The 25,704-nt window shown below is 39.2% G+C and overlaps 1 protein-coding gene across 2 annotated transcripts in view; it reads right to left on the bottom strand.

Moving 5' to 3' along the window:
- Window positions 1–8,631: 8,631 nt before the first annotated feature.
- Window positions 8,632–25,704, bottom strand: part of TRMT11 (tRNA methyltransferase 11 homolog) — a 59,817-nt gene continuing 42,744 nt past the window's right edge. For both annotated transcript variants that reach the window (XM_012529230.4, XM_004469053.3), the window contains one exon: window positions 8,632–9,207. In XM_012529230.4, the coding sequence (XP_012384684.1) occupies window positions 9,076–9,207 (132 nt within the window). In that variant the 3' untranslated portion in view covers window positions 8,632–9,075. The remainder of the gene's footprint in view (window positions 9,208–25,704) is intronic.

Genomic DNA, 25,704 nt, shown 5'->3' with positions numbered 1-25,704 from the left:
AATTTGTGTGTGAAGCTTTTAACCAGTCAGTTTAATCCAAATTAGTAGGAGCTTTAGAAATGGCTTTTGGCTGGTCCACAGCTGGAAGGAGGTTTTATCGTGAACTCTGCCAAATACATAAGGATATATAAAGGGGGGGAGGGGGAACGGCGGAAATTGGGATTTTTGGCACCACAGTTTTTAATAAATGATAAAAGCAAATGAAACCCTAGATTTAATTAAAAATTTTCCCATATTCTGGCCTACCCTGTAATTTTTATGTCATTGCCCAAAAGCTATTATGTAGTTACTTATATAAAAGAAAGGAAGGGGAAGTGTTTTTTAATTTAAAGGATAAGGAGAGAAGAGGAAAAACTTTTTGAGTTTTGTTTTTTCCACATCATAAGTCCCAACAGTAGTTGGTTGCCTGTGCATTTCTTTGGCAGGTTTTTCTGAGAGGCAATTAACAATAGCTTATCAGTTCCTTCAGGTCTTGGCTCTGCAATGTCACATGCCCACTTACAGAGCAAAGGGAGCACATTGACTCATCCAGTTTGGGCAGAAGCAATCACCCCAAAGCCAGTGCTGTTCTCGGCAGCTTCAAATGGTACAATGGAGTAATTTCATCTCATCAGTATTTGAGTATAAACTCCTTGAAATAAACTTGGAATTGACTGAGGCTGTCTTATGAATATTGTGTCATGTCGGTTCTCTTTGCCAAAGACACATATCATCCATGAAAAAGGAGGAAAATGCCACAAAATGAATTTTGGCATATTTTAGTGGCTATCTGCCTTGCACTGGGTGGGCTCTTCTGTTCTTCACATATGCGATCATTGTCCAGCTTTGGTCTTGCACACTCAACAGCCCTTAAGCAATACTTCATGCCTATTCCACACCTCCTCACATTCAGGATGTCCAAAGCTAAACTCACCCTCTTTCCGCCATCTTTTATTCCAATTTGTGGAATCCACCCAGTTACCCAACTGGAACCCTGGATGTCATCCCTAATTCCTCACCACACCCAGTCAGTCCCCAGGAAATGCTCCTTTTGCCTTCTAAATATTTCTCCAATCTATCCTGATGGCCACTGTCCTAGTTCTGGCCCTAGCATCTTTCATCTGAATGACTGTCTCAACTTTCTGACCAGCTCTCCACTCCAAACCCCACTGCGGCCAGAGGGATACCCACACCAAGGTTGATCATATCGGTACCCCACTGAAAATCTTGAGGGAGATCCTCTCCCCCTATTTTAGTTTGCTAGGCTGTCAAAATGCAACGTACCAGAATTGGGTTGGCTTTCACAATGGGGATTTATTTGCTTGCAAGCCTACAGTTCTGAGTGCAGGAAATGTCCAAATCAAGGCATCATCAGGTGATGCTTTCACCCCAAAGACTGGCTGCTGGTGATCCTGGGCTCTTCTGTCACAAGCAAGGCAAATGGTGGCATCTACTATTCTCTCTCTTTTCTCTCCAGGGTTTCATTGCCTTCAGCTTCTTATTTCCATGGCTTCCTCTCTTTGTGTGTCTCTCCATATTCATCCTATTTGTAAGAGGATTAAGACCCGCACTGGGCCATGCCTTATTGAAATAATGTAATCAAAAGGTTCCACCCACAATACATTTACACCCACAGAAATGGAATAATTCTAAAGAACATGCTTGTTCTGGGGTCCACAAAAGCCACAAACTACCATACACCACCACCACCCATCCTAGGAGAAAACTCAAAGAATTCAAGCTGGAATTCAAAGCCCTGCTATATATTCTCTAGCCTCACTTATTGATCTCTACTTCACACTTCAGCACTTCTGAATTACATGTAGTTCCTATATACCAGGCTCCTCCTATTTTTTTCATGAGATCCCTCTGCCTCACATTGTGTTCTCCCCAACTTAACCTGGCTAACTCCTGCACATCCTTTACAACTCATTTCAGGGATGGTGTTATATAAGGATTTGTTGAATAATTATTTGTGAAACTGTGCTTATGCTTTTATGCACTCGCCTAAGTAACATATCTCACAATAAAATTATTTAAACTTTTAAAAATGATTTTAGAAGGACAAATATTTTTTTATCTTACTAATATAAATATAATGAGCAAACTTCTTGGAGTTAATATCTAGAATATAGGTCACCAGAAGATAGAATGAGGGTAGAGAACAGGGAGCTGATGATTAATTCACACAGAATTTGTAATAAGGTTGATTGTAAATGTTTGGAAATGGATAGAGGTGATGATAGCACATTATAGAGAGTGTAATTAACAGTGCTGACATGTGGGTTGAAAAGGAAAGTTTAGAGTCATGTAGGTCATTAGAAGGAAAGCTAGAGAATGAAACATGGGACTGTATAACATAATGAACCCTGTTGTGAACAATGAGTATGGTCAAAAGTATACACCTATTTATATAAAATGTAAATATAAAAAATTTATAGAGTCAGAATTAGATTAGCAATTATGTACAGCTGAGGAAGGATAGAGGGATTGAGAAGTGACTGCTAAGGGGTGAGGGGTTTTCTTTCCAGAATAATGAAAATATTCTGGGGCTGACTATGGCAATGAATGCCCAACGCTGTGATTATACTAAAAGCCACTGGTGGTACATTTTGGATAAATTGTATGGTATGTGAATATATCGCAGTAAAATTATTTTTTTTAAAAAGTTGATTCAGGCAACATCTCCATCAAGAGCATACCTCTCCCCCTAGGCAGGCTGGAGACCCCTCCCACAAGTTTCCAAAGTGCCCACCTATCTGTACATTTGACACATTGCTTGGATCATCCATCTCTGCAACTACTGAAAGCTCCAAGCTCCTTCTTGGCAGGGACTATGATGGCATATTTGACTCTTGTGCCTACCACATCAGTTTGGACTACATGTTTGTTGAATGAATAATGAATAACACAGCTCCCCTAGGCCTCTACCATCTCATTCCCACTGTTGATTCAGACTCTCATCTGGACTTTTTATTTACCTCCTGGTCTGTCTCAAATACATTCAGTATCACCTTCCTAAAATATCACTCCCTTATTCTCAAGTCTTAAGTCCCATGCCCATCTTCCACCTTCCATCTTCACTTAATATAAATTCCTTAGGCCAGCATTCAATATCCTGCACAATTTGACTCCAGCCTATTGTTTTCAATATACTCTCCCACGATCATACCCATGAACTCTCCCACATCTGCTGAACTTGACTTGCACAGTCTAGCTTCTGAACTTTCCTCACACTAGTCACACACATCCTTAGGCTGGAAGGTACTTCCTCCCTCTCTACTTACCTGAATTCTTCTCATTTCTAATGGTCCAGATTAAGCCCCCTGGGTGTACCAAACTGCCATACCCCCCATTTTCTGTGAAACCTTTATTCAATACCCTACTCTAAAGAAAATCCAACTACCTCTAAACTCCATTGAGGTCTCATCTCCCCAACGAGATTAATTCTTTTCTGATTATTTAAACTCATCTGTTGAACTCCCATGGGCATCAATCAATCATCAAGAACCAAGCCTTAGAACACATATAGCAGAAGTAGAGACATAGACAGCTTGTGCAGGTAAACAATAGCACACATTGGTGACTTCTTTCAGGAGTCTCTCTTAATACACATATCTGTTCCATTACCAAGAAACATCTCTTAAGCTCTTGCTTGGTTTTAATGTAAGAGGTAGAGCAATTTTCCAAAGGTGGTGGGATTGACCACAAGAATTTATCTAGAATTGTTTGGCTCCTTTCTCATTCTCCAGTAGGTCATCTTCATCAGTACTGTAAACTCAATCCAGGTCAGTAAAAGACCAAATACTCATCATTTTCCACAAAAATAAGTCTGTCTCAGGAAAATCCCCCAGAGAGGCTAAAGCTTCCCTATAGCAGCCAGGATCCAATGGAAAATAAAATAAATAAAACCCCTAAGATCTTTTACGGTTACCTCCAAATGGGTTTAAGGTTAGCACGATGGACTACAGGAGAAGCTGAGCCATAAGGGAGTCTGGCTCCTCCTATTCTTCCTTAACAAGCAGTCCAGCCCTGCCTCCCCATCTCCGGAGCAAACAGCAGAGGTAAGGATTCCTCTAGATAGTACCCACAGCTGATACAAATTTCTCTTTTTTATGCTCAGTTTTATGCCCTCTGTAACTATTATCTAAAAGCTTGCATAACTTTCAACCCACCCAGGACAAATCTTAGTACTAATTGTTACAATGGGGTGTACCCTGAGGCTGACTGCTTGATTGGTGAAGAAGTCTCCCTTAACCCCCAGGAGAGAGTTAGCAACAACTAGGGTTTGGGTAGCTTCTCTGAACCCACTTCCTGGTACTGTCCTACAACCAGGACCCTAATTCCTCCTCATTAACAGGCAATAAAGCGGAGCAACATGAATTGTCAGGTTGATCACAAAATTTGAATAACATGTTTGCTAACAATCCCTTGGTCTTCCTTTAATCCTGTGAATCGGTCGACAGGGCCTTCATTCTCTTCCAAAAGCATCCCATCCTTGGTCCCAACACAGTCAAGGTCTGCGAAGGTTCCGAGATTTTGCCCTATTGCAAGCTAACAAGTTGCCGGTTTCCTAGAAGCTGGTAGAATCTGTTGCTCAAGGCCCAGCAGGCAGCCTGATGATCAGCATACTCAGGCCAGTTCTTCCTTATCTTCAGGTCCAAGGATGGGTGCCTGCACACACAGGGATGCACAGCAGGAGAGGAACCCTGTGCTTAGGCAACCCGGGTCTTTTGTAACAGGCAGTTTCTGTCCTTTATTCTGAAGAGATGACTGTATCTTACAAGGCTGCAGCGACAACTTGCCCTCTGCTCAAGCCAGGGGAAGGGTGGAGGGAAAGGGTGAAGAGGAGGAAGACGCTCTCAGTCTTCCAAGGCTGTTCATATGCACACATCCTTGACAGGGAGCAGTGCCTCACTAAATGAGACATGCAGAGATGCAAGAGATCCACGGAGAATTGTCTCCCAATAGGGATAAATAGCAGGAAAATGGAAAAAAAAAAAAAAAAAACAACAATGTATTGGGAGTACTCAGACTTGTGGTGAGATGCTCCAGTCCATATTTCTAAACAAATAAATATGAAGGAGCCCTTAGAGATTTTTAAAGCTCTGACCATCTTGACCCACTTCACAAACTTACAACACGTTAGATAAAACACTTTGGCAGTGTGTCAAAGCAGAACTGCAATATCAAAAGCCACATTACAACATCAACATTTTCTCTTCGGCCTTTTTTTTTTTTTTCTTTCACTAACTTCACACATAAGCTCAGCTAATCTTCACTGCTGGATGTTAACCAAAATAGTTATTCTGATAAGCCCTGAGGAAAGTCAGGAAGGCTTGATTAAAGGAAAGATTTTAAAGTCTTGGAGGTCAAAGTAGATTCCTTTGGAGGGAATTCAGTTTGGCATCACTGAAACATGATTATCTTAGTAAGAGCTTCAAAATTCTAGGGGAAAAAAAATATACCCAGCACACGCTAATGGCCCAAGAATCAGGGCTAGCAGTTACATAAGAGAAGCTGGCTTATCTTAACATTCATCTACTAAGCCCTATTTTGTTCCAAGACCCAGGCCGCTTAAGAGGCTGCTGTGACAAGCTGACCTCCATCCTCCTAAGATCCTGTCGACAATGGCTTACGAAGGCAGGGATAAGGGCCAAATTCCAGGTTGGCCTCAGTTATGTCTAAATGTCAATTTGCTTATCCCACACAGTGAAACATATGAACATCCTGAGGCAGATCTCCATTCAAGGAATAGGGTCAGGTTCCCTAGTAAGCTCTTTCACCCCAAAGGATAGACAGGAATGTGCTGCCTTTATGATTCTATGGCTCGATAGAATCACAGATATGTTTATCATTCCATTACAGTTCTTTATACTCTAGACCTCATGTTCCGCAACCACTCTGTTTTAGAGAAGATCACGATGTTTTAGTCAAGTACAAACACCATCAGTGTAGTGTTATTGTGTCCATGTGTATGTTGTGGATTAAGGCACTTTTTTTTGTTTGGATTACAAACCACATTACTTGATAAATATCTGAGAAAAATGGGAGTGGGTGGGTTGGAAATGAGAGTAGACTGCTTATTCTATGAATACAATCCTTCTAAGAAAAAATATTCTTGTGTTTAGTTTTCTAAATAGCTTTATAAAGGAGCAAAACCATGTTCTTGCAAAAAGATCCAAGGTCCTTATTCTGGTATAATTTATACCCTTTTGATCAAACAAAAGGATCAATGATAAGGTCACCAATTTCCTGGGCAACATCCACCTCCATTTCCACCCCTAGGCTCCCAGTAATGAGTTTATTTATTTACATTTTGCTGTATCTACAAAGGATTTTTTTTTTCTATTAGAACTACTAATATCAGCTTAGTTCCACTGTGTTTTTTCACAGGACATTAAAAGGGCAGGGAAAGATCATTTCCCAAAAAATGTCACCTTCAATTTTCAGCAATAACCCTGTTCTATTCCATATCCCTTTAGATTAATAATACCTGATAATACTTAACAGCATAGGATGTCAGCAGTCCTTCCAAACCCAAAAGACGTAAGGCCTTTGATCCAAGAGCCACACTTGCTCATACTGGCATGTAGATAACATAATCTTAATATCTAATTTCCAGATGTTAGAAAAAAAGTTGAATGCTTGCTTCCTTAATTTACATTGTAGTAAGTGCATAAAATATATTACCTCAAAAGCTACTTCCATATCTCAAACTTTTGAAGCACATTTTTAACCCAGTAATATAAACATTCACTACAATGCATCTAGTGATATTAACTCTTACTCCACTTTCCCCCACTAGACTTGAAATAAGGTTATTTTCAGTGTGATCACCATTCTTAAATTTGTAGAGAATTTGAGTTTTCTCAGTAAGGAAATATTGGTGACTCTGCTTTACTACCCAGAACTTAAACAGTTTGAAGAGAAAACATTTTATTGCTAAATCCCTACATTTGAAGAATCCATCCAAGGAAGTTGGTGGCGACCTGGCCTGAAGCTGGGTCACTCTGGGCAGGAAGTGGGTGAGAAATGTGTAGCAGTAGATTTTAAACTTTTCATCTGGTCTTCACTTTGACCAAAGACTAAAGACCAGCCTATGCACCTTTATTCCCTCCCAGCAAACAGAGCAAAAGAATACTCACCAGAATGAATAGGAAGGAGGTTCCCGCTGATGAAACACCAAGGTATCCATCTGGATTTTATGGATATTTGTTAATATATGCCAGAAACAAAATTATAGATTTTGTCATATTACAAACATTAAAGAGACCAGCCTGCAGACCACAGAGGGCTCCCTCACAGATCATGCTGTAAACTCAAGCTCCCGGGCTATCTGAAACACTGGCATTTTGCTAGGTGGTATTTCTGCCACTACATACAGGAGGAACACAGCAGTCACACAAAAAACTAAAGCAATCCTGGAAATGATCTGCTGTCAATGTATTCACTAAGAAACCAGATGCTGCTGGCAGCTAATAATGTCTCTCTTAGAAGGGTAGGGCTTGAAGACCTCTGCTCTAAAATCAAAATGGGTTGAAAAGGTCAGGTTTCTTTTTCACTTCTGAGTACCACCTTTAAAATAACTATGCAAACTAGTGATGCTTCAAGAATGGGAGACTGAGTTTACTGGCACATATGCAAATAAGCCTCAGAATAATTAAAAAGAATTAAAAATTAAATGACCCGATAGTAATAAAAATTAATTTGAAATATATAAATGTTAGATAATGTTTAAGGACACAATGATTAAATTATCTCACTTTTTCAGAACTGGACTAAGTTTTGCGAACAAAGAAAGGGGGGCTGAGCTAAAATCTCATTTTCCAAATTTAGTTGGCTACAAAGTTTCAAACTCACCTCCCATATAACCTCAAAACATTTTAAATAAGATGGTTTATAACAGAAATACTGAAAATAAATCATCCTTGAAAACTTTTAGATTTTCCCCAGTGTACCACAAATCACATCCAGAAACCCAAACAAAACAATCCCTGAAATGTTTGAGATTTGCTATGGAATTCCAGTGCTTTGGGACAAGAAAAGGAGAGAGAACAAGGCCAGCAGCCTACCTACTGCTCAGGCAGCTCTGGTCTTTGGGGGTCCCAACCCACACGTTAATATTGTGAGTCCATAAAAGCCAGGAGAACATTAACATAATAATAATAACATAAATAAAAATAGGGTCTCGTTGGAGGGAGAGGATCCAATTTCCACCACCCTCGTGAGGTACATTTGACCACTGAAGGCAGGAAAGCTCTTATTATCTGACTTATGGGTACAGTGGATTCAGACAGACACAATGTGGACTCAGCAAAGTTTCTCCTTCAAGAGACACTTTTTCAAAGAGCACTGATTAGGCTACCATTAGGAAGCTTTTAAGGATTTGTGCTGTTTTAACTATCCGTAACTCGATAAACCTAAACTTGTAGGTAGTTAACTTGACCAACGGTCAAGGTTTAGGAATGCAAGAGCAAATCCAAGGTACAGACAAGCTTCAGATGTGGAGAGGCCTCAAGGCCTTTTTTTGTCAGGTCCTAGCTTTCTCATCAGTACCATGATCACTGTTATTACTTATCTCTCTGGAATTTATAATTAAAATTCATTTCCTTCATCACATCCTCCTGAAAAGCACTGAAGACAACATGATTTTAAGAATTCTCCACAAGCTTTATTAGTGGCATTGTAAGTTAATTACAATCAAATACCAAATTAAATAATTCTACCTAATGAAAAATTCTCAACCACTATTAACTGCCTATAACACATCCATCCAGCAGATTTAAGTTTAAAAGCCAACAATAATAATTGCCTTTGTAAATTAATGGTAAAAAAATATAACTGTTTTGGGCCAATCTCCATTAACACTTGAAAGTAAGAGTATAAATTAAATAAGGTTCAAAAAAACATACAATAAAATATTGTATAAAACAAGTTAATTTTAAAAGAGTTGTTCAATTTACTTTGTATTTTCTTTTAATATAAAATCATTTAAAACAGTACACGTTTTCTGGATCATACATGAAAGTTCACATGGTCCAGATGTCTTCCTATCATATCCTTATTCTTTCCTCGTTGCCAAAGTCTTAATTTTCACTCCTGGCTGGATTTTTCCTCCTTGGCGATTCTTTTTGTTACCCCACTGAAATATTTCTCACGAAAGGAATTGTGACCTTGGTATGGCAGGGTCTGATCGTTTAAGAGATGGGAGTACTGGTCCCGGTTCTGCTTGACAAGAAAATATAAAAAAGAAAGAGTTTGAGTTATTTCTTTAGTTAACTTGCAACCAAAACAGTCATGTACTTTAAGCAAAATCTTGTTTTCTGGTACATGTTTTTCTTTTTTACCTAAATCAGAAATATACAACCACTTTACATCTGTGTTGTGCTTGGATATCCCAAGTGTTCCACTTACTTTTTGTCATTTGAGGCTCACCTCACTACAATCTTGCAACAAAGACTCTTACTGAGCCCCAGAGAAGGTACAGATAATTGTCCCAGGTACTCAGCCAGGACCACAGCATGTATGATCTGATGCCTAATTTAGTACAGACTGAAATCATCTGGGGCTATGAATAGGAATTATCAAACAAGGAAGTTTCTACTCCAGAGAAAGGTGGGTAACAGCAAATTATAGCATTCATATGATATCACAAAGGTAGATCCAAACCAGTTACTGAAATAAGCGAGTCCCAGCAACTCTAAGGAACCACAGGGGAGCAAGGAACTCAACAAGTGATTTCCACACTTTTGGACCTCAGAAACAGTAAAGGACTAATCCTCAGACTGACATCAGAACACTGGAACTTCCACCTGGGCTAGACTGACACTTAGGGCTTAGAAAATTGAGGCACCAGAAGACTAGCAGGACACATGAAACATCAGCTTCAAAGCAATTTCACTAATCATCCCAAACTGGGTGGAAAAAATCTAATTAGAAATAAAATCTCATTTCTCATGCACTTCTATAAATTCATATTCAATTACACATTGATTAAAATGATTTTGAAAACAACGAAAATCAATCATAAAATACAAAGCCTAATTTTCTTTCCTGATTTTAGTATCCAAATGATTGCTACAAAAATGAGGAATATACCAATCCTCAAAATATTTTATTTTTGCTGAATGTTCCCACATGAAATGAGTATCTTCGTCCTCCCATTAAAAAAAATCCCAGTTTAGCCAAAATAAAATTACATTGGCTCATTTGTTTATTGAGAAACTATTTTGCTATATACAAATTATTAAAATTTATTAAATATGTCCAGAATCTCCAATTTATCAAAAACAAATAGATGATGACTTAAATTTTAATTTTTTAAAAAAGATTTATTTATTTATTTCTCTCCCGTTCCTGCCCCCCACCCCAGGTGTCTATTCTCTGTGTCCATTTGCTGCATCTTCCTTGTCCACTTCTGTTGTTGTCAGCTCTCCGTGTGTGCGGCACCATTCCTGGGCAGGCTGCACTTTCTTTCGCTCTGGGCAACTCTCCTTATGGGGCGCACTCCTTGCGTGGGGCTCCCCTACGTGGGGGACACCTCTGCGTGGCAGGGCACTCCTTGCATGCATCAGCACTGTGCATGGGCCAGCTCCACACAGGTCAAGGAGGCCTGAGGCTTGAACCGTGGACCTCCCATGTGGTAGATGGACGCCCTAACCACTGGGCCAAGTCCACCGCCGATGACTTAAATTTTATGGCATGAAATATATTACAGTTCCAAATTCCAGCAAACACAGGAAAACCTGTCAATAGTTACCAACTTTAGACTCTCTACAAACTCTGAAAGATAAATTTATCCAATCAACCTATAGGTATGCAATTAAAGAGCTGCATATTCTTTACTGGGTATTTATTACAGGTCAAGGACAATGCTAAATACTTTCTGCGCAGCCCTAATATAAACTTACATCAGTAATAAGAGATAGGTATAATATTATCACATAATACAGATGAGGAAATTTCTTAACAGGACAGGCCCAAGATATCACAGCTGGTAAGTGGCAGAGCAAGGATTTGAACTCAGGTCTCTCTGACCCCAGAGGCTACACTCTTAACTTCATCATAAGTTTTCTCTAGAAGAGTTAAATGCTTTTCCCAACCCAAGAAGCAGGAGTAGCTCTGGGAATAAACAGGCGATAGGCTAAGACTTCGCTAGCTAGGCTACCTACCAAGAAAGAAACAGAACCAAATGGGAAGTACAATCATACTTCCGTTGACTAGGAAGATATATTTCAATGACACACAATTTTCATACCATGAGGAGCTACAGGAAGCCCTAGGGAAGCTTATGGGACAAAGTTGTAGGAGTGGAGTCCACTTTGCAGGAGGACCCACGTCTTGTCCATATCTCATGCCTGTGCCTAGCACAGCAGCCACATACACAGAACACAAGTGTACCAGCATTTAACCTCAACCTGTACATTTCAACTTTCACCGAACATCTGACTGAAAGGTCACAGGAAAGGGAGAGACACACCATCCATCCACTTCTTCTGGTATCTACTTTTCCTGTCCTTATGTTAAGTAAGAGCCCTAGAAAACTAGCCCACTTCCCCAACCATATTAGCTTAATCCTGGTAGGAATGCTTTTACTTGGCTATATTTTACGGCTATGTCTGGATGCTGCCATCTCTCTTGCAGTTCACTGCATCATCCTCCACCCACTCATTATATTTTGGAAACTTGGTTCTACTCCCTCTCCTTCCTCACATTTCATCAGCCAAAAACTCTTAAAGATTCTATATCCTCAATCTCTTAAATCCTCTTCACCTAGTGTAGCAGTGTGGGATTATTTATGAATTCCAAAAAGAGATGATGTTTGTAAACTGGTTTGTTCCTCTGGGTGATACGCTTTGACTGTATTAGATTCGGCTGAGATGTCTTTCATTAAATTATATTAAGATTAGGGATTTGATTTGACCCCTTCAGTTGGGTGTAACTCAGTTTAAGTCCCCGCCCCCTTGTTGGGCTATAGAAATGGACACTCAGTCAGGAAGACACACAGAAGAAGGCACAGGAGGAAAGATGAGCTATTTGCCTGACAGGTTGCAGCTAAAGAGAACAGAGCAGCTGGGCTGAGGAAACTGGAAAGAAACAAACCCTATGCCAGCCTACAGCTGAGATCAGAAGACATCTTTCTTCACTTAAAGATGAGAAAGTACCTCCTTGAGTTGGACTCCTTAGGGCCTTGTAACTATAAGCTTTTACCCCAAATAAATATCCTTTATAAAAGCCAACAGATTTCTGGTACTTTGCACCTGGTACTTTGTATCAGTACCCCTTTGGCTGACTAACATACCCAGTTCAGGTCTCTTTCCCTCTCCCTCTCTCCCTCCTTCTCTCTCTCTCTCTGTTTCCCCCAAATGGCCAACTGTCTTGCCATCAGTGGCTCCCTCTCCAATCTACTGTCCATAGTGAGAGACCAAACTCAACCTATTCAAATGCAAATACTAATAAAGCATACTAGAAAATCCAAATGAGTTCAAATTTTCCCCAATTCTGAGGCTTTTCCCTTAATCTTTGGGAGTTAGACTCAATTATGCTGCAGTTTACTGGATGCCATCTCCTCGCTTTCTTTACCTGCACAAGAGGAATCAAAACACAATCAGGCACAAAACCCTTGCCAGCTCTGCCCTCTGTCCTCTCTTCTCCCTGTGTTTCCTCTAGGCCAGGAGTTCTTAACCATTTTTGTCCCACAGACCTCTCTGCCACTCATGTGAAAATCATGGACCCCTTAACTTAGTCCACACTATACTGTGTACTATTTAATAAATATGTCACACCCGCACCAACATATTCCCAGAAGAGTAACATTTTTTTGAATTTCAGTTCAAGCTCATAGACTGTTTGTTAAGAACCACTGCTCTAGGTCATGCAAGATCATTGCCATCCCCAAATGGACTATCCAAGAGTTGGAGTAGCGATGCGGATGAGGTAGAACAGAAATGTGTGATTCCAGTGTGCAAGCTTAGAAGGGCTGGAGGACTGACTGCAGACTCAGATGCTCTGCCTAGCAGCCATCAGAGGAAGTGGAAGACAAAAGAAGCAGCAGAGTGGAAGACAGCTTCTTTCATGGATTTACTAAAATAGCTTGTCTTTGACCTGAGGGATATAAATAGGGCAAACTGGTGATAAAGAACAGTGAATATAAAGATTTGAATCAAAGACTGGAAATAAACTGGAGATGCCTGAAAAACACAAAAGTAATGCTTAAAACCTATACTCACTAATGGTTAAAAATATATGTACGGGGAGATGTGGCTCAAGCAATTAAGCACCTGCTTCCCATATGGGAGATTCCAGGTTTGATTCCCAGTATCTCCTAAAAATAAAAGCAAAATAACAAACAAATAATTGAAACAGCCAACTCAACCAACTCTGGGAACTGATATGGCTCAGTGGTTGAGCAACACCTTCCTACTTATAACGTCTTGGGTTCAATCCCCAGCCCGGTATCTCAAAATAAACAAACAAAAAACATTTACTACCTATGACAATCTTCAAATGAATAGCTGAGATCCCAAGATTCCCTCAGAATAAAGTAAAAACAAAATAAGCCCTTAAGAGATAGGTGTCCAGTGCTATAAGGACACAGTAGAAGTGACACATGCTACTGGAAAAGTCAGGAAAGACGACTGAGCTGGGAAATGCAACCTCTGGGGGAAAAGAAATCCTACCTTCTTTATCTCCCAGCTGGTCAAGAAGAATCAGTGGGAGGTCTGTGTTTGGGTCCTGTGCTGGAATGCTCACCTGTGCAAGACTGACTGTCCCCTGGCTGAGAAAAAGAAGATTCATAACAAATATCCCTGGAGGACCAAAAGGGCCAAATCCCTTGTGCAGGCAGAGATCTGACAAGAGTCGTTCTAACACCTGACAGCAATAAGTCCTGCTTCAGACTGTGCCAGAGATTCCAGGGACTGTGGCTACCATTTTCACTTAAGTGGAAAAGTTATGGTTCATAAAACGCCCCACATGAAATATTCAGTGTGTCTATCATCTAAAACATATCATCACATACATAATAATGTACATAAAAACATCATGTACCTATGAACGATACATTTAAAATCTACCCTATTCAGAATTTATGTGCCTCGATACAAAGATAACAGGAAACTCAATTTTTGTTTTTTTCTTTTCTCCCCACCTCTCTTTCATCCTATCTTTGTATTTGTTTTCCAGGACTAACAATTGAGATGATGATATTCAACTCTACATATTTTTCAGCACCTTTTCAAGACTCTTGTTTATTCACATTCCCTGCCCATCTCTACCAAGAATATCTACAGATTTTCTTTTCAACTAGTATGTCAAAAGCCAAAGTGTTTACTTAAAAGAAGAGTATACTCAAGCAACATAACTTTTTATCTCCTTTATTAAATTGTTTGTTGCAGTGTTTGGTTTTGATTTCTCTAACATTTCCAAGTATATACTACCAGTCATGATAGCATATATATTAGGTTTTTGTATACCATAAAACCTGAAGTCTGCTAATTTTTTGTAAGCAAGAAATAGTTGATGGAAAGTAAAACAAGTAATTTTGAAATGACAAGAGAGAAAACTGTGGTGATAAAAGATGACAAACCACCTTTCCCAAATTTCATAATTATTGGTTAAATGTTGGTACATGGTAGTATACTAATAAAATATTACATTAACATTGTTGATTATACTATCTATTGTTTATCATCATTTTGCCATAACTATGAGTTTTTATAGGAAAATTTATGCTAGCTACAACTGGCTACATAATGGAAATATAAGCACTCAAACCTATCGCTTAACCTTAAGGCAATCAGTGATTGTAAATATTATAAGAAACACAAGCACTGATTCAAAAAAGGAACTAATATTACATTTACTACCAGCTATGTGCTTTACATAAGTCAATTGTTTAATTTTACACATATTTTCACAGCAGATTAATATGTGTATTTTGCAGATAAGGAAACAGAAGCTGGAGTTTAACCTGCTACAGGTCACAGAGATCAGACTTCAAAGCTCATGCTTCTTTACATTACACTTTATTTTAGCAGAAATTACACCAAAACATTGGCTAAAGAGTTAATTTCCCATATGGTACACTAGTGGGTCTTTGAAAATGGAGTCTGACATTTAGAGGACATTCCTCACTGAATAGTAACATTATGGTAGCACATACTTCAGATCTAAACTTTTAGACAGAACCCCATTAACCACTGTCCCACCCAACCAATTTCCTGTCCTATCAGTACCGCTAATTGTAAACATAAACCACTCGAGGAATTTTAACACATTTGCCAAAGAAACTAAAGGAAGACTTAAAGTTGGCAGTGTACTTTTATGTGTACACTGCCCTCTGCTGGCTGGAGCAGATAAAGCCTTCTATAACATTTCTTCAGTGGATTAAAACTGGTCAAGGCCCAGCAGACCATCTGCAGTGAGGAGCACTCTGTGTCCTGGCTAATACACACACAGCCCTACCATGAGCAGGGCAGCCTTTTCCCTTCAGGGAGCATTAGCATTTTTTCACATCAGTTCATTTGTTGGAAGGATGATGTGGAAATCATTTATAAATACCTATTCACTTTGGTGATGCCAGGTGTATTACTACCATCTGTGTCCAGTTGAGACCTGCAAATTTTTCTATTGAAGGAGGAAAAAAGTACATAAACGGGATCTCATTCAATGTAATCCTTAGCTATTTCCACAACTAACTGTACATCAAAAAAACATCAAAGAGAACAAAAAAGACATTTAAAGGAAAAGTACTCCAGCTACTTCATAATTTAATAAATTTTAATATAGAGAGGGAACAGATTCCCAAGTTTAAAAAAAAAAGACTGTATGCCCTGTAGTAACATTTAAAACTGACACTTTAAGAGGAAACGTGACATTCTGGGTTATTATTGTGAGGATATACATATATCCAAGTGTTTCTCAAATTAAACATCATCAACTGTGCAGACTTTAGAGGAAGTAAAGATTCTGCATTGAGAACTCCACTTAGGTAAAAAAATCTCCTCCTCCTTTGCCAAAAATTGGCCATTCCCTTTTATTACCTACTCCTTAAACAAATTTAGGGAAGGTATGATGATTTTCCACAGTATAGCGATTCAGCTGCTTTTACAGTTTACTTCTCATGAAGAAACAAGACCTAGGTATTATGGGATTAAATGATTTTGTACCACTAATTTTTTTTAACAAATCAATTTTATTGGTGCATAGTAATAAAGCAAAATCCATCCAAAGTGTACCATGATTTTTGAAGAATATTTTTACAGTAATAGTGAAAGAGTATTTTCAAACAGAAAACTTTGACTAGCTATAACTATCTGTTCCTACTCTTCCTCAGGAGGATGATTTAATATATTTAACCTGGTTTTTTTCTAGAAGTGACCAAAATAATCACTGAACAGTTACTACTCATTTGGCATTTATTGAATGGTGAGCAAAAAAATTCATGGAGTTTATGCACTAGTTGCACAGAGAAATAGTAAACACTATACACCCAAACATATACTTAGGAACTGTGATCACACACTGAGAAGAAAAGGGCACTGTAAGACTAGAAGAAGACCCTAAATGGATGGGTAAAGAGGGTGGGCAAGGAGGCTTCCCTAAGGAGGTATCTAAGACCTAAAGGATAAATTAAACTTAACTCATACGAAGAGTGGGGAAGAAAATACTCCAAGCAGAGAAAACACAGTAAGAGAAGACCCTGAGACTGAGACTAAAAGGAGATTAAAAACATTCTGGAAACTGCAAGAATGCTCATGTAGCTGATGCTTGGTAAACAAAAGGTAGCACAAAATGAAACTGGAGAGACCAGTCAAGGCCTAAATCAGGAGAATATGTGAGTAATTTTGGATTTTATTCTACCTTTCAGAGAAAGTCATTGTGTTTTAAGCAGGAGAGTTTCATTATCTATTTACATTTTGAAAGATAATCTGGTTACTTACTATGTAGGAAATGGAACAGAGAGAGCAACTGCAGAAGCAAGGAAGCCAACTGGGGGACGAGTCCAGTAGCCCAGGAGAGGATGCTGCACAATGGCATCTCACATGGTGCAAGAAAACCACTATCCACTTAAGTGTCTCAAGCCAGATTTCTAAAAGTCACCCATAACTCCCGTCTCCCTCACCCCAGGTATCCAATCAGCCACAAAGTCCTGTCACATCTACCTCCCCCAAAACACTCCATTCCATCATCTCCTCTACCATCTCCCATTCTACTTTTCTTAGATTACAGCCCCATCATCTTTACCTAACCATGCTAGCACCCATATCACCGGTACCACTGGTAGCTTACCACTCCACAAACTGGCCTGCACATTCACCTTCTGTCATTCTAACTAATAATCCTATGGGACCACCATCACCATAGAATCAACTTTAAACTTGGCTAGGTAAGGTCCTTCAGCACAGAGCCTCCCTTTAGTTATCAAGCTCATCACCAGCCAATCCCCCGAAATATTCAGTATATACCATGCCCCACTCATGCCCCTGTACCTTTGCCTGAAATGTTGGCTTCCATCAGCTCATCCACCTCTCTTGCCTCAAGCCTCAACTTCTAAGGTGGGACCTTCCGTGTTAACAGCACCTTTCATAGATCTCTACAGTGCCCACCACGTTGTGTGGGATGGTTGCTGTGAGCATCCCTCTCCCGAACAAGTTCTTTAAAGATAAGGACCATGGCTTTATTAATCTGTTTCGCACCATCACTTGACACAATGGTCCCATAAATACATGTTGAATGAAGAGAGTCATGGCTTTCTTCTCAGGAAACTTAATCAAGGTAGGGGGAAAGGTATATAAAAATATGAAAAGTACATGAAGGTAAAATAGCTAAAAGACATAGCTATCTTTCTGATTCCCAAAGCAGCTTTCCCAAAATTTCACCTGTCCTCAAGTTCTTCCATTAATATGTTTATTCTCTCTTGGCAAACACTTGTCTTTTCTTTTCAGAGAAAAGAAAGTCATTGGATATGAATTCCTTCAGCTTCCTTGCCCTCCACCTCTACTACAAACTAGTTTCCCATTGCTTACCTCTACAGCCTCATCTCTCACACCAGCCCCCCATCACATCCTAGTTAAATCCAACATTCTCTCTCATGGTATCCCTTCACTTCCAAATTTATAATTTTATAATTATATAAAATTATAATTTTATAATTTTATAAAGTCACCAAAACATCACTGAAATACCTAAGGATAATCATCAAATTATGTTACTATTCCTTAAAAACAAGGGATTTTTCCTAGAAAGGCATCGTTTGGGAGGTGAAGCTGCAGAAATCTGTGCCATTCAGTAAAAACCAAATGGCTTCTATTTTAATTATACATCAGGCTTAAGTTGTCCTTTTACTCACTGACAGCTCCTGATAAGGAGATAATGATTTCTTCTACCTCACTAGTATTAACCTTTAGTCATTTATATTCTCAAAGTGATGGAAGTTTATACAAAAGAGCAGTCTCATTGCACACACATACACACTTGAATACAAATGGCTTATGAAACATATTTTCTGATAAGTGAAAACCAATGATGCTGTCATCACAGTGAGAGCCACCACACTGGGGTGCTTGTTGATTTTGTCAGGAAAGACTTTAGGATTCATGAAGCAGATGAATGCCTTGAGACACTTCTCAGCTAAGGTGAGAGGAAGAAGGCAAAGAGGTGGAAGAGAAAAAAAGGACAAATGTTCTTTCCTGCAATCAGCAGAGAGTGAAATAAAATGGAAATGACAGTGCTGAATATTGAATATAATGGGCCTCAGTTCAGCTTCAGGGTAATTACCCATGTCCGGCTTTTGTTTAAAAATCCTGCTCCTCTTATCAAAGCTTCCCACTGTTCTACATCTGGTACTGGACAGTAGCTATAGAAACCACTTGTGCTAAAGTCATACAACTATAAACAGCACTGGCCATTTCCAAACCAAGGACAAGCAGGTCAAAAGTCTGGCACTCAGTACTATTAAGAGAAACCTCTAGTATGACTTATAATGGGAACAAGGTAAGGTTGGAAATCTTCATCCCTTAATTAGGAATATACATATAATGTGTACTCTTTATTTTAAAAGTTCATTATCCGGTAAGATATTAAATTACCCAGAGTCCCTGAATACATCTTTATATAAATATTAAAATCTCATCCACCATTTTGAAATGTAAGTGATATTTGATGACTGAACTTTGATATCTGGCATTTACCATATAATTTCTTTCTAACTGTGAAAAGAACACTGAGGATCTTGGTGCTGGCATGACAATACAGAAACACTAGCACTTTCTGCTAAAACCTGTAACTTTATAAAAGCAAAACTTAACTTTGGTTACTAAGAGAATACAGGGTCAACAACAACAAATGAAAATTTAGTGACATCTTATTAGTTACTATAGAGAATATCTAATTTAAAACTAAGAAGACTCACGCTTACCCTCTTAAGGAGCAAAAGATGAGACAAAGACACACACGGGCATTTCCAGGCATACTCACTTACTTAAAGTAACTTTGTAAAAGTTTCATAATCCATAAAAGAAAAACAAATAAAAATGCAAATGCATTTATATAAAGATTAAAAACAAGTGTGACAGTTTGAAGCTTTGGATCCCAGAAAAGATTACGTTCTTGAAGCTACTCCATTCCTGTGGGTGTGGAACCCTTTGATTGGGTTGAATTCAGATGAGGAGGCTTTGATGGGATAAGTTCAGTGAGGAGTGACCCAGGGGGGTCATGATCCTCTTGCTGGAGTCCTTTATAAACAAGACAGAGACATACAGAAAAAAGTGGCAGAGACAGAGAAACTCCAAGAGGCAGAGACGGAGGTCCCAGAGGTCAGAGGCTAGAATCAGCAGAGCTCAGAGGCAAGGAAAGAAGCCTGGAGGACAGGGGAGAGATGACCCATATGCCTGATTGCCTACAGCTGAGTTTGGGGAGAAAGTGAGCTTGGAAAAGAAGGCAGAGACCCAGATGCTTCCTTTTGCCTTGCCACATGGAAGAGTCCAAGATCACCAGCAGTTGACCTTTTGTGAGAGCATGTCTGATGATGCTTTGAATACTTTCATGGCCTCAGAACTGTAAGTTTTTAATGTAATAAATTCCCACTATAAAAGCCAACATATTTCTGGTACTTTGTTCCCAGCAACCTTAGTGAACTAAAATAAGAAGCAATACTATTTTGTTCAGGGATGAATTCAATAGTGATAGTATTACATGAAGAAAAAAGCCAGAAATTGACTACCATAAAAGGCAGAAAAGGGGTGTTTATGATCAGAAACAGACCCAAAACAGCGTTTCTGGGGGTGTACGTCAATCTGTATCTAGGCCCTGTTGGTGATTACATAGATATTTATAATTATTCATTAAACTGTACATTTATGTTTGGGGCAAAAACATGCACATTAAATCTCATTGTTGGATTCTTAGTGGGTCATACAGAAGGAAGAGGACACAAGTTGAAGTTGGGTTTTGAAAAACACTGGAAAGATAATTCTATATTAACATGTGAACAGTGTATCTAATACAAGTTATATATTATATATATGTTAATATGTTAGGTAGCCATATGATGAATAAAGAAAAATATACAAAAAAAAATACGCAGTGGAAAATGTATCATTCACATAAGAATTATGAAAGCAGCTCTACTGGATTATGCTGATTCCACACACAAATGTTCTACTTCCCCTAACTAATTCTTATTTTGGACTCCCTGGATCAGGCTTTATATTGCAGTGACCTGCTAAGATTCTATGACACTTGTAATGTTAATGACTAGGTTACTGTCATAGCTTGAAACTGTGAGCTTTAGAGGGGGTGAAAAAAGGCAAAAGCACTCTCTGCCTTTAGAGAACTGCCTGCTTCTGCAAATAATATAGTCATATCCAAATAGTACCACATGTAGCAGAATTCAAATGTCTTAAATGATTACCTTCCTGTAGCTAGGGGTAGTAGACTTTTGCTTTTTCTTCATTGAACAGGGAAAAAAAAGCATTTAAAATTAGTTATAATAGCTTTACCTTAAAAATCCAGTTTTTTAAATTTGGCAAAATCATTTAGTTGCAGAAGCATAAAATAAACTATTAAGTAATGACCCTCCAAAATTTAAACTCAAGGAAAAGTACCATTAACAGCAAAAGCAATTCATTCAGAACTAAATAGATCAAATGAACCTTAAAAACCGATTGATGCAGAGAACTGTGGGAATACAGTGAGAGAGGGAAACCCCAGGAATCAGTCCCTTGACGAGAACATCTATTAAACAGACAGCAACTGTCTAAATCAACTCTTTTGAAATTCTGGAGTTTAGAACCCTATGTAGAACCCAGGGAAAAGTGGGAGAAAGAGGCTGGTAATGGCGGAAAAACTGGTGAACTGTACTGTCGGGACACTGGCTACCGCCACCCATCCCCTGGTGTCATGGCAGGCAAAGTGAGGTCCTCAATCCCTGATACAGTCTGATGGTGCCAGGGAGGGATACAAAAACCTAGTTCCCTAAGATCTGGGGGTGTGTGATCCAACCACTGCTTTTGATCAGCTACTCCAGATTGCTGGGGGCCCAGCTCTGAGGAGGACCACTGTTTCAATCCATCTGTGCAAAAGCAGCCTAGGAGACCTTAAGATGGTACCCTTCTTCCAAACTATACAAACAGCTAAAGGGCTGCATTTACTGGGCAAGGGCCAAATCAAGAAAGCACTGCTTCAAAGAGCCATAGGGGAAGTTGCCGACACCCCTGCTGGCCCATCCCTTATCCCCTACCAGGGCAGTGCAGAGCCGGCTGGTGTGCCCTTGGTAGGTCCCTGGCATTGTTCCTGCTGAAGACTGACCTGGGAAACTCCTCTCCTTAGACCCTCTCCCAGAATTTCTCCTCCAGGAAAAAGCAGCTTAAGACAGGGAAAGCAGGATAAGAAACCTACTGAGTTGGGCAGACCAGGGCAAAGGCTTACCTGCTTTAAGTCCAGGGGTAAGAGAGGAGAAGGAGAAAATTGGTGTCCTAGGAAGTAGAACACAAGCCAAGAACAAAAGAGAGGCCCAGAAAAGACAGGAAGGAGCGTGAATTTTGCATTTGCCTTAGGCTGACCTTTATGAAAGGAGAGCTGAACTCTGAAGAAGAGCATGAGCCAATAAAAAGCTAATTTGCAAAGACAGTGAAGGTGTTTTTTGCATTGGTGTGTTTCATTTTGTTACCTCCTGGCATGCAAGAAAATCTGTCATACCACTAGCCAGATACAAACTCAAGAAAAAGACAGCTCAGGGACTAAATCCCAGAATTAGCATTTAAAATTACTAAAATGTACAGTGCACTACCAAAGATTACAAGACAAAGAAATAGGAATTGATGGCCCATAAAGAAGAAGAGGATAAAATCCAGAAAGCATCAAAGAAGACTACGCTCTGTACATACTGGACAAAGACTATAAAAAACTGATGTTCACTATGCTCAAGGAGATGATGGGAAATAAAGAGAAAGAACTAAGGAAAACAATGAAAGAACAATATGAGAATATCAATAAAGAAATAGAAAATTTTAAAAGGAACCAAACAGAACTACAGCAGTCGAAGACTACAATAACTAAAATGAAAAATTCTCAGAGTTTCAACAGCGACTGGAGCTGGCAGAAGAAAGAATCACTGAGCTCATAGAAAAGACAATTTACACGAGTAAGGCAAAGGAACAGAAAGGAAAAAGAATTAGGAAAAGAGGAAACGGCCCAAGAGACCTAAAGGACACCATCCAAACACACCAATATACACATTATGCCAATCCCAGAGGGAAAAGAAGAGAAAGGAGGAAAAGGAATATCCAAAGAAATAATGACAGAAAATCCTAAACTTGGCAAAAGACTTAAATATGCACATCCAAGAAGCCCATCAAACACTGTACAGTATAAACTTGAAGGGAAATATGTCCAGACACATGGTGGTGAAACCGCTAAATGCAAAGAACAAGAAGAGACTTCTGAAATCTGCAAGAGAAAAGCAACGTGCTATGTACAAGGAATCTCAATTACACCAAGTGCCAATTTATCATCAGAAACCATAGAGATAAGTAGGCAGTGGGTTAAAATATTTAAAATGCTGAGAGGGGCAGCGGACTTGGCCCAGTGGTTAGGGCATCCATCTACCACATGGGAGGTCAGCGGTTCAAACCCCGGGCCTCCTTGACCTGTGTGGAGCTGGCCTATGTGCAGTGCTGATGCGCACAAGGAGTGCCTGCCACGCAGGGGTGTCCCCCGCATAGGGGAGCCCCACGCGCAAGGAGAGCCGCTCAGCGTGAAAGAAAGTGCAGCCTGCCCAAGAATGGCGCTGCCCACACGGAGAGCTGACACAACAAGATGATGCAACCAAAAGGAACACAGATTCCCATGCTGCTGACAACAACAGAAGAAGAAAAAGAAGACGCAGTAAATAGACTCAGAGAACAGACAACCGGGGTGGGGGGGGAGGGGAGAGAAATAAATAAATCTTTAAATAAATTAATTAAATGCAGAGAGAAAACAACTGCCAACCGAGAATTTTATATTCAGCAAAACTTTCTTTCAAAAATGAAGGAGAAATTAAGATACTCCCAGATAATTAAAAGCTGAGGTAGTTCATCATCACTAAACCTGTCCTACAAGCAAAGCTAAAGGGAGTTCTTCAGAATGAAAGGAAAGGACACTAGACAGTGAATCAAAGCAGCATAAAGAAATAAAGACCTCTGGTAAAGGTAACCATTTGGATAATTATAAATGCCAGCACTATTGAGTTGTATTTTTTTTATATATAACTCCACTTCTTACAGGTGCCAAAATGTAAATGCATAAAAAGTAATGATAAATCAATGGTTTTGGACAAGCAGTATAAAAAGGTATAATTTGTAACAAACACACAAAAAAAATGATGGGTGGATGAGCAAAAGAACAGGATATGTGTATGCTACTGAAGTTAAGTTGTTGGTATTAAATAAAAAATGACTATTATATGTTTAGGATGTTAAATTGTAACTCTATGGTGACCACAAAGAAAATATATGAAAAATACATCCAGAAAGAAATGAGAAGGAATGCAATATGGAACAATACAAAAATAAATAAATAAATAGGAAAGTAGGCACTAATGGAGGAATTGAGGGATAAAAATGGTATGAGACTTCTGAAGACTAAACAGCAAAATGGCAGAAGAAAGTCCTGCATTGTCAGTAGTGTAAATGCAAAATGGATTAAATTCCTGTAGGGATGTGGAACTGATATATACCCCAGAAAAACATGCTCTTCAACGTCATCCATTCCTGTGAGTATAAACGCACTGTAAATAGGACCTTTTGATAAGATTACTTCAGCTCAAGTGAGAACTTTAACATCTGTTAAAGGATGGGTCTTAATCCTGTTACTGGAGCCCTTTATAAGCAGAATAAAATTCAGACCCAGAGAGAAAGCCACAGGAAGTAAGAAGCTGAAGCTCAATACAGGTTACCAGGGGCTGGACTGGGGGTAAGGAAAGGGACAACTCTAGAGGTCAGCATTTTTATCCTGAAATTTATATGAGAAAAAATGTTTTACAGGAGTAACCAATGTGTTCACAACCACATACAACAGCATCAACTACTTCTTGTGTCAACAGCAGTAATGAATTCTATTAACACAACAGATCAACTTCTACCATGGCCCCATGAACAACACGAGCTAAACAGAGGAAAAACACAAAAAAACTAGTAACAAGCCACTCAAGGATATTTACCTCTTAGCCCTGGTATATTCTAAAGGCAGAAAGTATGCTTTGGTAGATAGACAACATGACTTCGAAAAACAACACAGAATTTCAAGTATAAAGACGAGTTCTGGTCTTAACTCTGCCACTTACTATTTAAGTGAACCTGGGTTGGCCTAGGCCACTTCCTCATCTCTAAAATGGGAAAAATAATGTTAAAAGGGTTTGGCGAAAGCGGACTTGGCCCAATGGATAGGGCATCCGTCTACCACATGGGAGGTCCGTGGTTCAAACCCGGGACCTCCTTGACCCGTGTGGAGCTGGCCCACGTGCAGTGCTGATGCACACAAGGAGTGCTGTGCCATGCAGGGGTGTCGCCCGTGTAGAAGAGTCCCATGTGCAAGGAGTGTGCCCCATAAGGACAGCTGCCCAGAGCAAAAAAAAGTTCAGCTTGCCCAGGAGTGGCACCACACACACGGAGAGCTGATGCGGCAAGATGATAACAGATAAAGGGAGCAGAAGACAACAAACGATGGGGGGGAGGGGGGAATAAATAAATCTTTTTTAAAAAGAGGGCATGAAAATTTTATAAACAGTAAAGCATTATAAAAGTATATTTACTGTTCACTTAGCTTTCAGAAGATAACAACAGGTAATGAAAAAAAACTGGCTCTCATCAGGTATCTTCAAAATATTAACATAATTATCAAGAAATTATTTACTACCAATGTTCAATAAACAAGTCTACAAACTATAGCCAACAATGCAAAGATACAAAATTTTATCAAATATCCATATTTTTTAGACAATTTTTGCACTTATAACCTATGTTTACATTTTTTAATAGGGGGAGATGGAGAACATTTTCTAACAACATATCAGGAGGGCCAAAAGTTATGCTGGAATTAAACCTAACAAATTAAAATTCAAAAACAAAGAAACACAGTATACAAAAGTGTAAAAACCTAAACTGATTAGTCTTCCTTCCACTGCCAAAATCAACAATGCTGAAGAGTCTGAGAATAATTTGTTAGATGCATGAGAGAACT

The sequence above is a fragment of the Dasypus novemcinctus genome, chromosome 11 (assembly GCF_030445035.2).
Source record: "Dasypus novemcinctus isolate mDasNov1 chromosome 11, mDasNov1.1.hap2, whole genome shotgun sequence".
Classification (NCBI taxonomy): Eukaryota; Metazoa; Chordata; class Mammalia; order Cingulata; family Dasypodidae; genus Dasypus; species Dasypus novemcinctus.
This window is presented reverse-complemented; position numbering and strand designations above follow the sequence as displayed.